The 18,280-nt window shown below is 57.8% G+C and overlaps 6 protein-coding genes across 6 annotated transcripts; 3 read left to right on the top strand and 3 right to left on the bottom strand.

Annotated features, from left to right (window-relative positions):
- Window positions 1-4,357: 4,357 nt before the first annotated feature.
- On the top strand, window positions 4,358-7,777 carry C8A04DRAFT_9471 (uncharacterized protein; the record flags this gene model as incomplete). Its single annotated transcript, XM_062785494.1, has 4 exons — window positions 4,358-4,475; window positions 4,542-6,498; window positions 6,553-6,706; window positions 7,190-7,777. 4 exons carry the CDS (start codon window positions 4,358-4,360, stop codon window positions 7,775-7,777), a joined length of 2,817 nt encoding a protein of 938 aa, XP_062640215.1.
- A 472-nt stretch (window positions 7,778-8,249) lies between these two features.
- Window positions 8,250-9,071, bottom strand: C8A04DRAFT_25423 (uncharacterized protein; the record flags this gene model as incomplete). The annotated part of the gene is made up of 1 exon (XM_062779547.1): window positions 8,250-9,071. One exon carries the CDS (start codon window positions 9,069-9,071, stop codon window positions 8,250-8,252), a length of 822 nt encoding a protein of 273 aa, XP_062640216.1.
- A 688-nt stretch (window positions 9,072-9,759) lies between these two features.
- On the bottom strand, window positions 9,760-12,472 carry C8A04DRAFT_9450 (P-loop containing nucleoside triphosphate hydrolase protein; the record flags this gene model as incomplete). The annotated part of the gene is made up of 2 exons (XM_062785488.1): window positions 9,760-11,943; window positions 12,305-12,472. The coding sequence occupies 2 exons, from the start codon at window positions 12,470-12,472 to the stop codon at window positions 9,760-9,762; spliced, it is 2,352 nt and encodes a 783-aa protein (XP_062640217.1).
- Window positions 12,473-12,935: 463 nt separating this feature from the next.
- On the top strand, window positions 12,936-13,756 carry C8A04DRAFT_25425 (synaptobrevin-domain-containing protein; the record flags this gene model as incomplete). Its single annotated transcript, XM_062779548.1, has 2 exons — window positions 12,936-12,973; window positions 13,075-13,756. 2 exons carry the CDS (start codon window positions 12,936-12,938, stop codon window positions 13,754-13,756), a joined length of 720 nt encoding a protein of 239 aa, XP_062640218.1.
- A 326-nt stretch (window positions 13,757-14,082) lies between these two features.
- Window positions 14,083-16,308, bottom strand: C8A04DRAFT_34729 (uncharacterized protein; the record flags this gene model as incomplete). The annotated part of the gene is made up of 2 exons (XM_062782932.1): window positions 14,083-14,221; window positions 14,987-16,308. The coding sequence occupies 2 exons, from the start codon at window positions 16,306-16,308 to the stop codon at window positions 14,083-14,085; spliced, it is 1,461 nt and encodes a 486-aa protein (XP_062640219.1).
- A 448-nt stretch (window positions 16,309-16,756) lies between these two features.
- On the top strand, window positions 16,757-17,560 carry C8A04DRAFT_25428 (uncharacterized protein; the record flags this gene model as incomplete). Its single annotated transcript, XM_062779549.1, has 1 exon — window positions 16,757-17,560. One exon carries the CDS (start codon window positions 16,757-16,759, stop codon window positions 17,558-17,560), a length of 804 nt encoding a protein of 267 aa, XP_062640220.1.
- Window positions 17,561-18,280: the final 720 nt, after the last annotated feature.

Here is an 18,280-nt window from a genome sequence, read left to right on the forward strand (position 1 = left end):
GATGTCTGCTGTACATACACATCATTACCGGAGAGGTCGGGTACACATGTCTGCTGAGACACGTATGTCGTGCTGTGGCATAGTGTGGCGTGGCATGGCATATTCTAATCCATCCACCCACCTTACCCCCTTTTCGGCTCCGGGTTTGTTTGTGTGTCAATCTCACACATGTCATGATGGAAAACTGCCTGCCTGGCGTTAGGATAGGTTGTGCTGTGATGACACGGCGGTAGGATAATGAGTTTTTCTTCTTTGGATATTTCCAGGCGAGAGAGGGATTATCGTCTACTATGTACATCCAAGATCCTGCCTGCATGGCTCTGAGTTGGGAATGTATCTGTGCATGCAAGCGTGGAGGGTAGTATGAAAGGTAATTAGTTTTCGGTATAATATATTGTCTGCTGTCTGCTGTCTGCTGTCTCTATCCATGTCCGTGGCCCCCAACAGAAAGTAGGCACCCATGCGCAGTTCATGATGGTCGGTGGTTGCTCACCTTTGGTGTGGGTGTGGTTGTGGGATTGGGGTGCATACAGCCTGTATGTGTGGAATGGAAACGAGATGAGTGAGAGCAAGTATCTCGCTGCCAACTTGACATGCTCAGCTAACCAGCATATCTGCTATGCATGTATGCTCTGCATGTACATGTACCCAGGTACACTCGAGGTTTTGAAGTCGCTGTTTCCCGTCCCTTTGGTCTCGGTCCGTTTGTTCAATGTTGGCTGGGGCTCAGCGATTTTTGCTGCGGGGTTGAGATCCCCGATACCGAAACGGGAGCTACACTGCGCGCAAAGGCCTTGCCTGCAGGTTCCTGCAAGACGCATGCCCATGTCCGTTCACCTTGCCTAGTTGTTTCGTATTGACCTCCTGTTTGAATTGACCTCTCCGGGCTGGGTTTCGTTTCAGCGTCTCAATCCGGGAAAATAGCCGTCCATGAGTGTAACCAAACGGCGGATCCTTGGCCACGACTGGCATACCGACATAGACTGCACTTACATGGGCTCAGGGGTAAAAAATTAACGGCCAAACGAAGCAACACCCAGCAGTTTGTCGTGAAGTTGCCACCACGTGGGTTTGCACGACTGCCTAGACTTATCTATGTATATGTACGGATAGCTGCATCTGTACCACCATTGTACGCAACGGGCAGTGTCTCCCGGAGAATGACTGGAAGACTCTGTCTGACCTGCAGCTTGCCATCGATAATCGCCGGGAAACAACAGGCGACCTCCCGAGACCTTGGAGAGAAAATCTCCAGATGAGACGCTGCAGCCAACCGGTCAACTAGCTAGCACCCAGAGCCGGGACATTTTGTTCTTCAAACCGCCACTCGAAAACGGCGAACACTCAATAGAGAAAAAAAAGGTAAGACATGGCGGGGTTAGCCTGATGAGGAGTCGTCGTCGTGTTAGGTAATCTCAATCTTTGATGACGTCCAATAGCAGCTGGTCAAGAGAGTTGATGTCGAGTTCGCAAGTCGCCGTTTGTGATGCGAGCAGCCGTTACGCAGCGAGGTAGCTTCCCTCGCGGCAGGCGTCAGAAGGGCGGTCAGGACAGGTTGGAAGAAGCATCGCGGGCAACGAGGGAAGGAGCTGTTCAGAGGACTTGCTTGCGAGATACGGATGAGACAGCAGGAGCGATCCCGTGGCGTGACTCTGCGAAGACCTTTCCTTCCGTTGGAAAGTTTAGGCGACGGGTCCCAAGAGGATCTCGTTGGTTTCCCCCGTTCTCACCCCCATTTTCGCCCCATTCATCTCGTCATGCCCCTGGGCTTGGTGGTTTCAACGTTTCTTTTGCTGTTCGTTTTTTCCGCCCGTCCGGTGTTTGACCTCAGCTACGAATCGCCGGTTCACTGGACGACGAGGGTCTGCCCCCCAAAGAGCGACGCAGGGTTAAGTCGATCCCAAGAAATAGTCCGAGTAAGTTGACGCACATCATCTTTGACATGTTGATCATGATCCTCGCTTTTGTCGACTAAGTGGGCTCGTTTTTGTTCTTCCTGACTTGCAATTCGTGGGGGACGACGGCGAAGGGATGTCATGGGGCCGCCTCGGATTGAGAATCTGGCGTTCCACGACTCGCAGCTGGGGAAGCTCTTGCAGCGCTTCCAAGTTCTTTCGCAGGCTGCATCCATTGGGGTTCAATACGAGTCTACACTAACCGGCACCCAAGATCTGATTTTCCCCGTGGAGGAAGCAAACAAACGCAATCGAAAACTTTCCCATCTTTCACACCCGCTGGAAAGGTCACCCACCCGAAAAGGCAACCCTCCATCTTTTTCGCTTCTTTTTCCGAGAACAGATCAACCAGGTTGGGCGATCTTTCGATCGACGAACCAGGGGCCAAAGACGCTGATGCATTGCGAAAGCAGGGGTTGCGCGATAATCCCTGCTCCCTGGCGGAATGTCGGAGCCCCTGGACACCTGGACTCACCTGGCGTGCCTGGGCGAGGCCCGCCAAGAAGGGGCCCGCGGCTGTCTTTTTTTCCGGGCCACGCGCGATCGGACAGGGGAACGGCCTTGGCGTCCGAAGAAGCAGGTGCAAGCACGAAGCATGTGGAGCGCGCTGCGCTGGAAACCCGCAAACAAGGACGGACCGCAACGGAAAAAATAAGAAAAATGCACGCAGGGCGCGGCGTGGGCGGAAAGCAAAGCGGAAGCTCGGCGGTCCTCTTTTCGGGGCCGATCTCGAGCTTGCCCCCAAAATCTACGTTTACGCTGAAATTAGCAGCCCGTGGGCATTCGGCATGTTCAATGGGGAAATAACTACTCTGGACAGCGGCAATACGGGAATTGCCTGTAATGGTCAGCATTGACTAGTTATTGAAGACAAACGCAGAGGTTGCGGTGTGCGTGAGCTCGGCCGATGTCTTACTCTCGCACCAACATCGCCTGCCTGCCGGTCCCGGTCGTTTGCGATCGCTCTCGCTGGTCACCGGAAACCTCATCAGCCAACAGCAGGTGTCAATCTGGCTAGGAACACTAACGTCGTTGGCATGGAATAGCGCCGAAACACGTTCGGGCCTTCGAAATGTAACCCAAGGACCCAACCGCTGCCAAACCCCGCCTTCGTCGCGTCCGCACGGACGGGCGACCCAGGCAGGGTGGACTGATGGACAATTCCTCGGGCGAGGACACTCAAAACGTTGGAGCGTTGGTAGCCGACAGCATGGGATTTCGTCCGGGCACGAGGTTGCAAGGTGTGGCCCTGTTCACGAGTGTACGAGCGGCCGAGGATTCGAGCATGTCCGCTGTCCAGGCTGTTTGAGCGTGTCCCTGGTGTCCTTCTTTGCAACGCTAATATGCTGTCTTGAGCTGAAGCCAGGCACGGTGCGAACCCTGGGCCGTGGACAAAAGGGCACTGGACAGGAGGGCTCTGACGGAGAACACCTTTGCGGCCACTTCCTGCAGCTGCAAACGCCATGTGCATGCGGGAGAGAACGCACTCGCGATAGGCTGCGTAGTCTGCGGAGTGCGTGATGCGGATGGCGAGGACGCAGCCTCGCTGCTCGAGCGTGGCGACAATCTCGTCCATGCGCATACGGGTTGCGACTCGTGCGGTTGCCCGTCGTTATCTGCGCCGTGTCGCTCGTTTGTTTGTTTCCCTGTGTCCGTAATTCGACTCCCAGACTTTCAGGACGATCGGATCGGATCAGCTGGCTGCCCCAGACTGCCGCGCCGGAATCTGGCGAGAAAAAAAACTCCTTGTGTTTGAGGGTCGGCGGCTGATTGGGCTGCCGTGGAATTGGGCCCCGCTGAGCATGAGAGCGCCGGAGAGAATACACTGGGGGTGTTCCCCGTCCCAGGCATGACGACTTTCCTGCATCTTCCCGGTTCCCGAGAGGCCGTCACGGATCAGTGGGAATCGACAAGGGGGGGTGGACGCCTCCCGCTGCAGGGGTGGCCGGCCTTGTCCCACCGTCCCACCGTCCCATCCTCCCATCGTCCCACCCCAAAGCTCCAGACCGGATGCAGTCAGATGGATCCCAAGGCGTGAGCTGGACTTCTTGAAGCATCCCAGGCCCTCGGGGTTCGTGTCCCGAGGGTTCATTTTCTCCTTTTAGCTGGTGTCGCCCTTCTCTTGCCCGCCCCAGCCTGCTCCTATGACCTTGGGATTTCTTTTGCACTTTCTACTCTCGCTTTCTTTAGGAGCCTTTTCGAGCGTTTAACATTATTATCCTTTCCTTTTACTAGCACAGCCTTGCAGACGTACCGAGCTTGACGGATTTGGGGACTTACAGAAATATTGGTCCCAGGACGAAGAGGCGGATTTACATCGACGTGTATCACCACAACGGAACAGGACGACAAACGGCACGGGCTATCCTTTTCCACCGGCTTATGGCCGGTTGACAGTAACCATGGGCTTGTTCAGCTTTCTTTCGAAACGACCTGCCAACAAGGCACGATCGGGCGTATCCTCGGCAGCCTCACAGCGCTATGAGCCGAGCATCTCGGGCTCTGTAGCGACGACACAAGGTACTAGCGGGAAGAGACTTGGCGTGGGCTCTGTTTGTGCATTTTACAGCTGACATTAGTTTGTAGGTGGACGTTCCGTGATTGGGAACGAGACGCAAGTCAACGATAAGGTGTTCAGGGGCACAGGATTCAGTCAGTCAGCTCTATCCCTTGACAGCTCCGACGAAGACCAAGACGAAGAACCGGCGCCGACGCCCCGAGTACCCCGATTCCGAGATGAGAGCGTAGAAAGGCCGAGCACGGCCCCGAGTAGCCGTCCGTCCAGCGCGGCTGGGGGAAAAACTGCTAGTCCACAGACTAAGAAGAATGGGCAAAAGCGGCCGCCTCCGCTTTCGTTCCGGCCCACACGGCCCGCGCCGACGGCACCGAGCGCGCCCGAGTCCCGACCTGGCTCTCGCGGTTCCATGCGCACGATCACCAACGCACTCCGTCGGCCTGCTGGACACGGCCGCAGCGAGTCTCTCCGAGTAGACTCCACCGCCAAGACGTTCAAGGACCTGCTCGATGCACAGTCGGAGATCAAGCCGGCCGATTTCCATGCTAGGGTGAAGGCGGCGGGGGCGAGAGACTATGGCGAGGACGTGGCCGAGCGGAATATGGGCGCCAACGGGTCGTTTAACTTTGACTTGCCACATGGTCAGGGGTACTCTTCCCAGCCGCAAACACAGGGAGCGGGAGCGGAGGCTCGCGCGGCAGGGCCGGCGGCGGCTAAGAAACTGGATCCGTATAAGGCGGGTGTGCGGAGGAAGTCGCCCCCTGCTACCCAGCAAACGTTCATGCGGCCGGTGGATCTGGAGAGCGCAACACCGTTGGGGCCCGGGGCGACCCGGAAGCAGGATCCGGCACGGCGCCGGTCGGTCAGCACTTACCTGCCTCCTGGACTGGGCAAGATGAAGTTTTTGCCTTTTGACCGGTCGGAGGAGGAGGAAGAGACTAAGGAGACCAAAGACCTCTCACCGCGCACGCCAGGGTTGGATATCAACAAGTTGGACACCGGCGTTGCTGCGCTGGGGCAGAGCCGGCCGGTGATCCCTCGGATGCCCCGCGTGCCTCGGATTCCCGAATCGGCCCCGGCTCCGGCGATCCGCAAGGCGTGGCGACCGCGCGACTCGGTCGAGCTCGCAAAAAAGAGGAGCGAGACGCCGGTGCTGGAGGAGCACAGCGAGAACGAGTCGTCGTCGTCGCCGGCTACTGACTTTGCCGTGTGGTCGGCCACGCGATCCCGGAGGACGTCGGCTATGTTCCAAGCGAGCATGGCGCCGAAACGGCACCAGAGTCTGCAGGCTTTGCGGGCGCCCGTGTCGTCGGTATCCGCGTTGGCGTCGGCGTCAACGTCGGCGGTCGTCACGCAGGATGCGGTGATGCAGGCGACTCCGCTGATGCACCCACCTATCATCCCGCGCAATCATGGTCACAGGGAAATCCGGGACGGTCCGATTTATGAGGTACGGAGTGTCGAAGAAGCGGCGTCTATCAAATCCATCAAGTCCATCACCGGTTCACCGGGCCGTTCCGCTCGCGCGACCTCTCCCACCCCCAGTTTCCGCCTACTCTCCATGAAGGATCTCGCCCACCCCTCCGCCGCAGACATCACACTCCCCGACGACGACACACTAGACTTCCCCCCGCCCATCCGCACCCGCAGCACGCGGGGTTACTCGGCGTCCTCGGGTACGCCCACCGCCTGCGGCAGCAGCACCAGCAGCGCGTCGGCGAGCATCACAGCCAGTACGCTAAACCACACCATCAGCACCAGCAACCGCCCGCCATCTCTGCACACGGCAGGCACCTCGGTGGACCTCAGCATCGGGACCATCTCCCCCAAGCTCAAACCGGTCGGTGTCGCCCGGTCCCTTGGTAATCCGCATGACGACTCGGAGGACGATTCCGGGTCTCACTACGACGACCGGGATGGAGTGTCGGTTGATGATGACGACAACGACCATCTCGCGCGTCCAAAATCGTCAGGCTCTGCAGTCGGAGCGTTCAACATAGACGACTACCTCTCTTCTGATGCCGAGTCGTTAACCGCCGCCATGGCTGGTCTCGACGACGACGATAGGAACAGAGACAGGAGCAACAGCCACGACAGCGGCCTCAGCACGGCTACGACGACCAACACCACGCCTAACCGCCGGCCGACCGCGGAGGGCGAGGAGGAGTTGCTGTTTGATGATTTTGGCTTTGGGATGAGCGGGATGCAGTTGCCTGGGTTGGCGGATTCGTTTCCTGTGGAGAATGGTCGTGCCGGGAAAGGTAGCAGGCGGCGGGGGGAGGATGGGGTGGAGAGTGAGAGTAAAAGTCGCAAGGCGTCGCGGACTATCACTCGACGTGCGACGGTGTCGATGGTGTATGAGGATGGGATGTATGATGATGTGGCGGCGGTGCGTGGGCGCAGGCGGCAGTGGGAAACAGATGCTGCTGCTGTGGTACCGAATGTGCAGAACGGTCGGGCGAGGGGCAACTCGGCGAGTGCACGGCGGTCTGGGTATCCCTATCCCTCTCACGGTAACCACAACCACGGCTACAAACGGAGATCTCTCACCATCGGCCTCGGCGGTAGACTAGAAAGGGAAAGGGAACAGAACCCCTACACTACCCGCAACAGGCGCTACATCCTCGACACCGCAGCTGACGACGACGACGATGAAGACAACGTTGACGACGACGAAATCAACGACGACGCCACCGAGTACGAGTCTGCTCGCTCCGAGTACGACGATGACCCCCACTCTCCACTCCCGGTCCCCGGAAATGCCCGACATCGCAAGGGGTTGTCTGCTGTCGGCGGCTGTGTCGGTGCTGGTGTCGGTGCCAATGTTGGCGCCGGTACCGTAGATGACGAAGCAGGGTATGACGCGGATTATGTCGAGGATGACTCGGAGGGTTTACTCGCGTGTCGGCGGAGGCAGTACCGGCAGCGTTTACTCCAGACTCAAACCTCGACGGCTTCTTCAAACCAGGGGAAGAAGACCACCGCCACCACCACCACCACCTCTAACAATCAAATCTCAGCCCTTCGCCAGTTAGAAGGACGGGGTATTGACCTGGAAGTCCTCGAGAGGGAGTTACAAGCCCTCGGGCTAAGCTTGGCGCATGTCCAAGCGGCGAGGGGGCAGATGGAGGACGAAGAAGAGAAGCCGAAGCGCAGTGGGGGAGAAGTGGACGGGGAAGAGTCGGCGCAGCGGAATGCGGAAGAGAATAAGGTTGCGGCGGCGGTGAGGTTGAGGAAGGAGATGAAGCGGGCTAAGAGGCTGGCGGGACAGCCGTCCAAGGGAATGTTACGAAGGGGGGTTGTCTGAGTTGGACAGCGTCGGGGTTATGTGTAAGCTGGGTAGCCTTGGGTTTCTGTAGAAGTGCAGGGAGGGCATCTGGGTTCCTGGTTGGGATAAAGGCGGTTATGGCGGGCATTGTTTTGGTTGGTAATGCTTGGTACTCGGCATGGTTTGGCTGGTTTGGCTGACACGGTTTGGTACGCTGGACACTGGACACTGGACACTGGATACTCGACGCTGGTATGTTTGGTAAGATACACGACTTGATACCCCGATATGACGGCTGCTTTTGGAGGCGGTTTGCTTCGAAGCTTGGACTTGCTTGCATTAAGTACTTTAATACGACATCATTTGATTGCTGTGTATTTGCTCTTCCTCGACTTGACTGATTCTGCAACGCATCGTCTAGTATAATCCGTGCCTGAAACCCTCAAACCCCGGAATGTAACCCAGCATACCAAGCGAGCATAACTACAGTATTCGTAAAAAAATAATGCATCTAATCTAAACTCCCCGCCAACGCCACACAACTAAACCTCAAATCCCCCCCCTCCCGTTCCAAAAACTTCAACGGCCCCACCGCCAACGCCTTCTCACTCAACACATCCTCCCCCTCCTCCAACCCCCCCCTCCTCAACGGCCCCTTCCTCCGTCCATCCATCTCCCACAACCCCCCATCCCCGCCCTTCACAAAACAAACAAAATGCAAATCCACATCATCCTCCGCCGCAGGCGCCGTCGTATCCCCTTGGCTCGCCACCGCGCGGTGGGCGCGGGCAAGGTCGGCGTTTTGTTCGAGGAGTTTGGCGCGGGCGGCGGCCGGGTGGGTGTGGGGGAGGTTGGTGGAGGGATCGCGTTGGGAGGCGGAGAGGAGGTGGGAGAGGGTGGTGCGGGGTTGGATGTGAGAGCGGGCCGGGCCGTTGAGGGAGGCGTGGAGGAGCCCGATGAGGCCGCAGGCGTTGCGGATTGTTTGGGGGAACCAGAGGACTGGTTCTTCTTCTGCTTCTTCCTTTCCCCCCGGGTTTTCTCCTTCCTGGGTTTGGGTTGGGGGGTTGGTCTTGGTCCGGTAATCGGGCAGCGAAGCGTCTTCGGCTAAGCGGTGGGATTCGTAGGCCGCGGAGACGGGGAAGACGAGTAAGAGGGCGAGGGCCGGGCGGGGGATGAAGGAGAGGAGGTCCGGGTCGGTGAGGGAGTAGACGTCGTGGATGGCGAGGGTCGGGGAGAGGCCGAGGTTGTGGAGGAGGGTGGTCATTAGTTCGGGGTTGGCTTCGAGGGGGATGAAGGCCGGGGGTGCGGTGGTGGGAGTGTCGGCGGTAGACATTTTGGTGGTGTTTATGCTGTCGTGTTTTGTTTGTTTGGTCGGAGTTTTGGTGGTGTTGAGGGGTTGTTTGTTTGTTGAATTGATTTCTGAGCACAAATTCGATCGAAATAGATCGAAATAGATCGAAATGGGTTTCGAGAAAAAGTCCGAGTTCGATATCTAGGGTGGTGGATTTCAAATACCCCAGGCTCAAGCCGTGCCTCGCCGATTTCAAGGTTTGTTTGTCGTCGTGGTTTGTGTTGATTGTTCGAGCTTGGAAAGTTGCAGGAAGCTAGTTAACGTAATGCGCAAGGTGAGCTGCCTGGCGCGGGGTTGGCTCGGGCCGAGGATGACCTCATAGGAATGGCCCGCTAAGGTCGACAGAAAAGGGTTAGGGTTAATGAGCTAAGAGGGTTAGGGTTGAAGAGGGGTGATTTTATGATACCCAGCAACTAGAACTGAGAAAAGGGCTTCCAGGTATGTACATAGTATGTAAGCAAGTAAGTACACTCGTCTTGACTCTATTGAGGACTGACCAGACAGGATATTCCAAATCTACCATTTATGCGACCATTCCGTTTTCCCACATGCACCTATGTATCGTACAAAATCATAACATCACACACACATCAACACATACACACATCAACACATACACACATCAACACATACACACATCAACACCTCCCCAGTTTTCACTGCTCACTAGTTAAGCCTGAGCAGCAGCCTCCTCCTTCTTCTCATCCGTCACCTCCAGCTGTTCCAACTTCAACTCCTCCGTAATATCCGCCTCCAACTCCGTCTTCTCCTCCAAACTATGCCCCTTCCCATCCCCATTAAACAACGTCTCCACGGCCTCCTCCACCACCCCGGGCTCCGGCCCCAGAATCGTCCTCTCTTTCTGCTCCGCCTTCCGCGCCATCTTGCGGGCAATAGCACGCTTCGTGCGCTGCGCATCAGCCGCGAATCCGATACTAGCCAGGTGGTCTGCGATTTTGGCTTCGGCCATGGTTTTCACCTGGAAGGCGAGGGCTTGGCTCTGGAAGACACCCTGGTACCGGTAGCTGAGCCAGAGGTACATGGAGATGACGTGGTGGAAGGATTCGAGGCGGGAGAGGTACGAGGCACGCTCGGCGCGGGTGGGGCCCTCGGGGCCCTCGAGTTCGAGGACTTCGAGGTCGATGACACCCTTGGGGAAATCGAGGAGGCGCCCCGAGCCGAGCTCGGCTACGGTTTGGGCGAAGGCGGCGAGGGCGCTGGCTTGGCGGGGGTCGCGCAGGGCGACGGGGACGTTGAGGAAGACGCAGCGGTCGGCGATGCTCAGGTCGAAGGGCTTGATGGCTTCGGCGATGAGGACGGCTTCGGTCATGTCGCACATGTGGAAGCGGGAGGAGAGGCGGCAGAGTTCGCGGAGGCGGGTGAGGACGAAGGAGGTTGGGGTGCGCGGGGGGAAGTAGCTGTGGAAGCGCTCGAGGACGGATACGGGCGGGAGGATGCCGGCGGTGGTGATGGGCGGGGGGTCGGCGGTGAAGCCGCGGCGGATGGTGCGGAGGTCTTCGCGTTCGAAGGTGGTGACGAGTCCTGGTGTCGGTGGGCCGGTGTTGGCGGCGGCGTCGGTGCCGGCGTTTGCGGATGCCGCGGTGCGGAAACGGCCAGCGCGGCCGCCGATTTGGCGGATCTCGGGGACGGTGAGGTTGCGCACGGTGGTGCCGTCGAATTTCTCGCTGGCGTAGAAGACGACTCGGCGGACTTCGAGGTTGAGCCCCATGCCGATGGCGTCGCTAGCCACGAGGAAGTCGTAGTCGTTGTTGGGGTCGTTGAAGAGTGCCGCCTGGCTGGCGCGGGTCTCGGGCGGGAGGCTGCCGTAGACGATGGCGCAGCGGCGACCCGTGGCCTGCTCGATACCGGTCTTGAGCGAGTGGATGTCGACCTTGCTGAAGGCCACGATGGCGTCGCCGCGCTCCAGCTTGGAGAAGTCGCCGTTGAGGCTGGTGGGCATCACGTCGAGCCCGTTGAGGCGCTCGTAGCGGTGCACGACCAGGGGCTCCCCCGTGCGCGCACACAGGCTCTCGATCAGCGGCACGACGCGCTCCTCGCCGCACAGGTGCACCTCGCGGGCCTGAACCCCCAACACGGCCTGGGTCCACGCCCAGCCGCGCTCTGGGTTGTTGATCATCTGGATCTCGTCGATCACCGCCACGTCGACCTTGGTGTTGAGCGGCGTCATCTCGACCGTGCAGCTGTGGAACCACGTGTCAGCGTCGGTCGGCACCCGCACCTCCTCGCCCGTCAGCAGCGCGCACGGCTTGTTGCGCGCCAGGAACCGCGTGTACGTCTCGTGCGCCAGCAGCCGCAGCGGCCCGGCGTAGATGCCCGACCGTGAGTTCTGCAGCGCCTGCAGCGCGTTGTACGTCTTGCCCGAGTTGGTCGGCCCCACGTGCAGGTGGATGGTGCGCTGCATCGTGCGCGTCGCCGGGTACCACTCATAGGGGAACCGCAGGTCCGCTAGCTCGCGGTGTAGCTCCGTGACCGCCTTGGGGAACCGCGGCCGCATCAGCACCGTCTGGAACGCGTAGTGCAGCTCGTGCCGGATCCCATAGTCTCCGCCCTTGATGAACGCGTTGCGCAGGTTCCAGAACAGCGGGTTGCCCTCCCGCGTCGTTTCCATGTTGCGCGTGGCCAGGTCGAACGCCTTGCGCAGCACCGTCTTGAACAGCTCGGCCTCCTTGTCCAGCTGCACCGGGGTCGAGATCCCCAGCGCCCGCCACTCCTCCTGAGACGCTTCCCACGCGCCATTCATGGCGTCCGAGAACCGTAACAGCACCAGCCGTCGGAACTTGGCGTACTGGTCTAGCACATCGCCGGCCGGGAAGCGGGTGTGGCGGGCATTGCGCTTCAGCGAATTCACCATTTTCCTCTCTGCTGCAGAGAATGTGGGGTCGTCCCCGCCCTCGACGCCGGCCGTGCCGTTGTTGTGTTGGGCGGCCTCGCCGGTCTTGGTGTTCGACTCGGCGACATAGTCGGCGTATGTAATGACTTTGGTCTCGTCGGCGTCGTTCGCATCGTTGGATCGGGCGTCTGTGCTAGCCGTGTCTCCCTTGGCCCCCTTGTCCACACCCTTAAACATGAACGAGGGGAGCGGGGTGACTCCCTGGAACAGCGAGTCCGAGTAAGGCTGTTGGCAGCAACAACACCCAAGTCAGCGACACGGATCACACACACTCCCTCTCTCTCTCTCTCTCACACACACACACAACACACGTGGAGATTCGAACAAAACATACATCGATTTTTCCCGGGACGAACCTATTCTCGCTCTTCTTCTTCTTCTTGTTCATGCGGCGCGACCCGGTGCGCCATCGCACCAGCATCAGCGTTGGTTGTCGGGGAGCTTTCCATACTGCCCCCAGGAACGATTTCATGGCCGCGTCGAGGTCGCGGCCGGGACCATGCTGATGCGGCCAGCGAGGGGGTAAAACTCGACGGTCAATTGAGGCAGCGGTGAGTCGGTGCCTCCCGGGGTTGTGTTCACGAATACGGCCGGAAAAGGAAGAAGGAAAAAAAAGATACGGATATGCAGCAATAAGTTGACGCCAAAGTGGGATGCGGATGCGGGACGATTGAATCTTTTTTTGGGGGTGTCCCATGTGTTATCTTATCAAACAGTGTGTATCACAGTGTGGTAGAGATTCAACACTGTATGTAGGGGTTCAGGCCCCACTCAACGCCCAACTGCCATGGCACTGCCTGCCAGGCCGCTCCGTCATCGTGCATCCGCCTTCTTCAACATCACGTTCTCGACAACCCATCCACAATTCATCACCGTTTCCATCGCGAAATACTCCAATCAACCCACCGCGTGAAGAACTTATCTGGAAAAACAAGATGGCATCGTCCTCCACCCCAGCGACACCGCTGCTCTAGTGCGTTCCCCTCTCTTCGCTCACTCAAACCAGGCAGAACCCCAAAAACAAAGCAAAGCCCAACAAGAGCAACCCAACTAACCAACTTACCATCTCTCCAGCGCTTGCGTCGCCTACAACACCACCATCCTCACAGAACACACCACCTCCGCCGCATCCCAAGCCTCCTCCCTGGCCTCCCTCATCCTCCCCAAAATCGACCACTCCACCCCGCAAAAACTAACCTACACCCACGGCACCCACCACATCCACTACATCGCCGCTTCCCCCTCCGAATACCCCCCCAACTCCCCTCAATCCCCCGCCGGCGGCCTGACTTATTTAGTCATCTCCGACTCTGCCGCTGTCAACCGCCGTATTTCGTTCGGTTTCCTCGTCGAACTGCGCACGCGGTTTCTGGCTGCGCACCCGCCCGAGGTCGAAGGGTACGCTGACCTGCCGAGCTACGGCTGCGCGGGGTTTAATAATGCGCTGAGGGGGTTAATGGTAGAGTATGGGACGACGGCGCAGGGGAGGGATGACGCGATTGGGAATGCGCAGAGGGAGATTGAGGATGTGAGGGGGATTATGACGCGGAATATTGAGGGGTTGTTGGAGCGCGGGGAGAGGATTGATTTGTTGGTGGATAAGACGGATCGGTTGGGGCAGGGGGCGAGTGAGTTTCGGGTGAGGAGTCGGGGGTTGAAGAGGAGGATGTGGTGGAAGAATGTCAAGTTGATGGGGTTGTTGGGGGTGGTGGTTGTGTTGATTTTGGTGGCTATTATTGTATCGATTAAGAGTTAGGGAATCACGGTAAAGGGGAGAGCTTGCGGGGGAGGAGTTGGGCGTTGGATTGGATTTATCATTGGAATTGCAATTGGGGGACACTTCTCGCGCAGCTTGAGCGACAGTCATTCGACTCGTGTTTTACTATGTTAGATTCCCAGTTATCTCTCTCGCTCTCGTATTGATTACGGCTTCGGATACACAAATAAATACAATGCGCATCCTCTATCGTCCTTCTGTCCACTCTCGCGGTACAGTCAACCCAACCAATCCGCCCCGAATCAAACTATTCCCTTCTCAGAGTCTCCCCCGCTTGGCCAGCTAACCGTTACCATCTGACTGAATCATAACCGCGTCACACCCCGCTGTCCGTCCTGGTACACATACCCGTGCGCAATCGGGCTGGTATATGGCCCCGCCACGATGTGAAACGGCGGCCGGCGCAGCTTGTCGGTGAAGAAGACGGGGTGTAGGTGGGACGGGCTGTGTTGTTGTTGTTGTTGGGATATTTGTGGCTGTTGCTGTTGTGGTATTGGAGATGGTTGTAAGATGTGGGGTTGTGATTGAGGGTGTGGTAGAGATGGGGGGTGGGGGTTTTGTGGGTGCGGGAGTGGTTGTCGCTGGAGTTGTGGCTGTGGTCGGTGTGGTAATGACTGTGGTAGTGGCTCAGTCTGTGGTTGCTGTGGGTGAGGGTGGGTGTGCCAGACGGCCTGGCACGGAACGATATACTGCTGCGTCGGGGTCATCGTGCCGAGTAAATGTGTTGGCGGTGGTACGGGGTGGATTATTGTCGTCGACGGCATGTTACGTGAAGTCGGAAAGGTGTCCGATATGTGAGTTGAGCGGACGGATTGCCGAGGTTGTGTATTTTGGGATTCTTTGGGAATGATTCGATTGAATTGGCAAGTTGAGTATGTTGTCTATGTCGTCGACGATGTTGGGAATTCGAAGGAAGATTTTCTCATCAGATCTCTAAAGATTCCATGTAGGCCCGAAAACTAGGACAAGTCGTCGTATGTTTGAGAAAAGATGCACGAAGATGAGATGTCCGTCTCATCCATGACGTCTCGTCTTCACGTGCGTTTCCGGAGTGGCCCCACTTGTAGTCTAGGGTAGCAGTGCAGTGGGCCGGTGAGCTCCAGACAATTCAGGGGTGTAAACAATATGGGGCTGCTTGCCAAATATCAAGACCGATATCAAACTCCAAGATTAAACGACACCAACTATGTAGAACTACTCCCTCCTGACTTCCCCTTTCTCCCGCCCTTTTTTGTAGTCTCCTGGGTCTCTTTCTTGTAAGTTTGTTTCCCATCTTTAGCTTCCTTCGCTGCCTTGGCTTTCCCCCTCGTGATGGCATCCACAAGCGCCTCAATCTCCTCGACCTGAGCCGCCGTCTTCTTCTTTTCTTCGTCCCTCTTCTGCTCCTCCTCCTTCTTCTTCTCATCCTTTTCCCGCTCCTTCTTCGCCTTGGCCCTCTTGACCGCCTGCTGCTTCTCCACCCGCTCAATCAACTTGTCACTCGCCTCCCACAGTTTCTTGGCCACCTCCTCGTCGTCCACATCCTTCCGCGCGCAGTCCACCTCCATGCACTCCTTGATCAACCGCCCGCCAGGCACCCGCACCAAACTACTCTCCATAACCCCAAACAACACCGACTGCGCGGCCATCTCCGGACTCTTCAGCAACAACCAAGCAAACACATAAAACACCAAATACAACCCCAACCCCCACAACGACCCCCGCGTCAACCACCGCCGCATCCCCGGCGTCCGCGCCAAGCCGGGATCAACCAGCACCACCCGCGCCGTCATCGGCAACTGATCCGGGCGCTTATACGCATCCAAATGCTTCTGATACGCCCTTGCAAACACCATCAACGCCAGCTTACTCCGCGCATACGCCGTCTGCGGCGTCCATCCTTCCCTGTCCAACCCCGCATCCAGTTTCGGCGCAGAAATGTAACTCGAACACGTCGGTATCACAATCCGCACGTCACGGTCGAAGGGCTGCGCCCGGATCGCCGGGCTGAGAATCCCTAGCAGATGGAAATTCGCCAGGAAATTCACCTGCCACGTCACCTCCACTCCCTCGGCCGTTTCCACGCGCGGACTCCCCGGCGGCACCATAGTCGCCGCGCAGAGCACAATCATATCCAACCGCCTCGGGGGGGCATTATCAATCCACTTCGTCGCAAACTGCCGCACACTATGCAGATCCGCGAGATCCACCTGCTCGGCATAAATCATCTGATTCCCCGTGCGCGTGCGCAGATCATCAATGTAATCCACCAGAAACGAGTCTGTCGGCGCAAGGCGGGTGAGCAGCACGATTTGGGCGCCGCGCTGGGCGAGTTCGAGGGTTGTTGCGGCGCCGATGCCTGAGGTGCCGCCTGTGATGAGCACTACGCGGCCGTGCATGTTGCGCTCGGATCGGTTGGACCGGCCGGAGGTGTACCATTTTGTGAGGGTGACCGCGCCCACGGTGCCGAGGACTTTGAGCAGGCGGAGGGGCTCGGGGAGCCAGGTGGGGTAGCCCGTGTAGTAGACGTGGGCGAGGAAGGGGAGAGGCATTGTGTCGTTGGATCTCGGGACGGTACTGGGTTATGTGTCGTTATGTGTCTATGTCAGGTTCGTGTCGGGTTATGGTTTCGAAGGTATGGTATCGATATTAAGGTTCCGTGATTACCGCATCGGGGGCATTGGTCGGCGGATGCGGATGTTGCGGTCGAAAATATCGAGTTGGTGTTGAATTGGGAGTTTGGAGCTCCCCTGAAGAAATTCGAAAAGAATCCGACCTGAGCTCCTGAGCTGCGCTGACGTCGATGCAGTGGGAGCTGAAAGTGGAGCCGGAAATTTAGGGGCCAGTGGGGGCGACAGGGGTTAGGCAGGGGCCATGCGCTAACCTGCCGGGCCTGCCGAGCCTGAGGCCCTGCAGAAGGTTCCATTTTTAGGCGCCATCCACTCCACATGCGATTCGCGATAACATCCACTTTCACGACATACGAATACAACCACCACAATGCCTCCGCCAAAACATAACAACGCAGAAACAGCAGACGACCACCCAGAGGACGACTACGATGACATTCCCCTGGAGCACCAACGCCCGTTTGGCTCCGGACTACACAGGCGCCCTATAGCCTTTGTCTCGGCATCCGGACCAGGCACCCTTCAGTCCGTCGACGCCAACCGACCAACGCCAAAACCCCAGCCCAATGTCGCCGATATGTACCTCAGCATGGTTTTATCCGAAGACTCGCGGTCCCAGTCCGCGCCGCCGAGCACCACAGCACCACCACCACCGCCCAAACCATCCACACCAGCCCCAACCTCAGATTCTCCCAAAGACGAAAACGAAGCAGAAACCTGCCCCGTCTGCCGTCTCCCCCTAACCACCCCCTCCGACAGCTCAAACCCAAACACAGACCCGTCAAAACCCACCCCCCACACCCAATCCCTAGCCCACCAACTCTGTCTCCCCCACTCCCACCCCCCCTCCGCCCTCGACCGCACCCGCATGGGCCTCTCCTACCTCGCCGCCCACGGCTGGGACCCAGACGCCCGCTCCGGGCTGGGGGCCGCACAGCAGGGTATCGCGTATCCTGTGAAGGCGAAGGTGAAGGATGATGTTTTGGGGGTTGGGATGGTTGTTTCGAAACGGGAGAAGGAGGGCGCAAAGAAAAATGGGGGGAGGTTGTTGGATGCGGGGAAGGTGAGGAAGATGGTGGGGGAGGAGAGGAGGAGGGGGGAGAGGATTAGGGAGGAGTTGTTTGGTGATGGGAGGGTGGAGAGGTATCTTGGACGGGCGGCGGATTCTATTTGATGAATTCAGGGTGGATGGACTTTGAGGACTGAGTTTGGCATTGTTACAGGTTGGGCGGTTCAACGCTGAATTTAGCTCGGCGAGCACAGTTGTGCTGGCTACGAGAATTACAGACACGCACGAGGATGTGCGACGGGAACCCAAAACACCACGGCCGCAGACACGAACATCGCCAAACGGTCGAGCACAGCGTCCGCATGTCGAGGACCTTACAACGGACGGCCAGTAACCACCGCAGGAGAAGGTTCATGAAAGTGACGAATCGGAAATAAAAGTCCACGCCAGGTAATGCGACACCCTCGGCATAAAAAACATAAGCGAGTGTGACTGACGAACCTATAGAACGCGCCAATGGAAAGGATGTGTTGGAATCTCAGAAGAGGAATCTCAACAGAAATCTAGGAGAAATCGCCTTGTTGCGATTACGCCGGGTTAAATTGGAACCAGCCTTCAAAAAAGTTGACTCATCATCATTGCCATCATGTACTATTGTGACCTTAAGCCGTGACCTTGAAAACTTCAAAAATCACCTCTGTACATACCGGGCGTGCCCAAAAAGTGACCAAGTGAACAGTTAAAATCACATATCTACCTCATCCGTACCTTAAATTATCCAGATACAGACAGCATCGGCAGGAAGTGTGCCTACGAAATGCCTGAGACGAGACGATGAGATGATAAGACATTAGAAGGAAACAGTTTAGACCATTCCCCCCGACA

The sequence above is a fragment of the Dichotomopilus funicola genome (assembly GCF_033296635.1).
Source record: "Dichotomopilus funicola strain CBS 141.50 unplaced genomic scaffold C8A04scaffold_6, whole genome shotgun sequence".
NCBI classification, from domain to species: Eukaryota; Fungi; Ascomycota; class Sordariomycetes; order Sordariales; family Chaetomiaceae; genus Dichotomopilus; species Dichotomopilus funicola.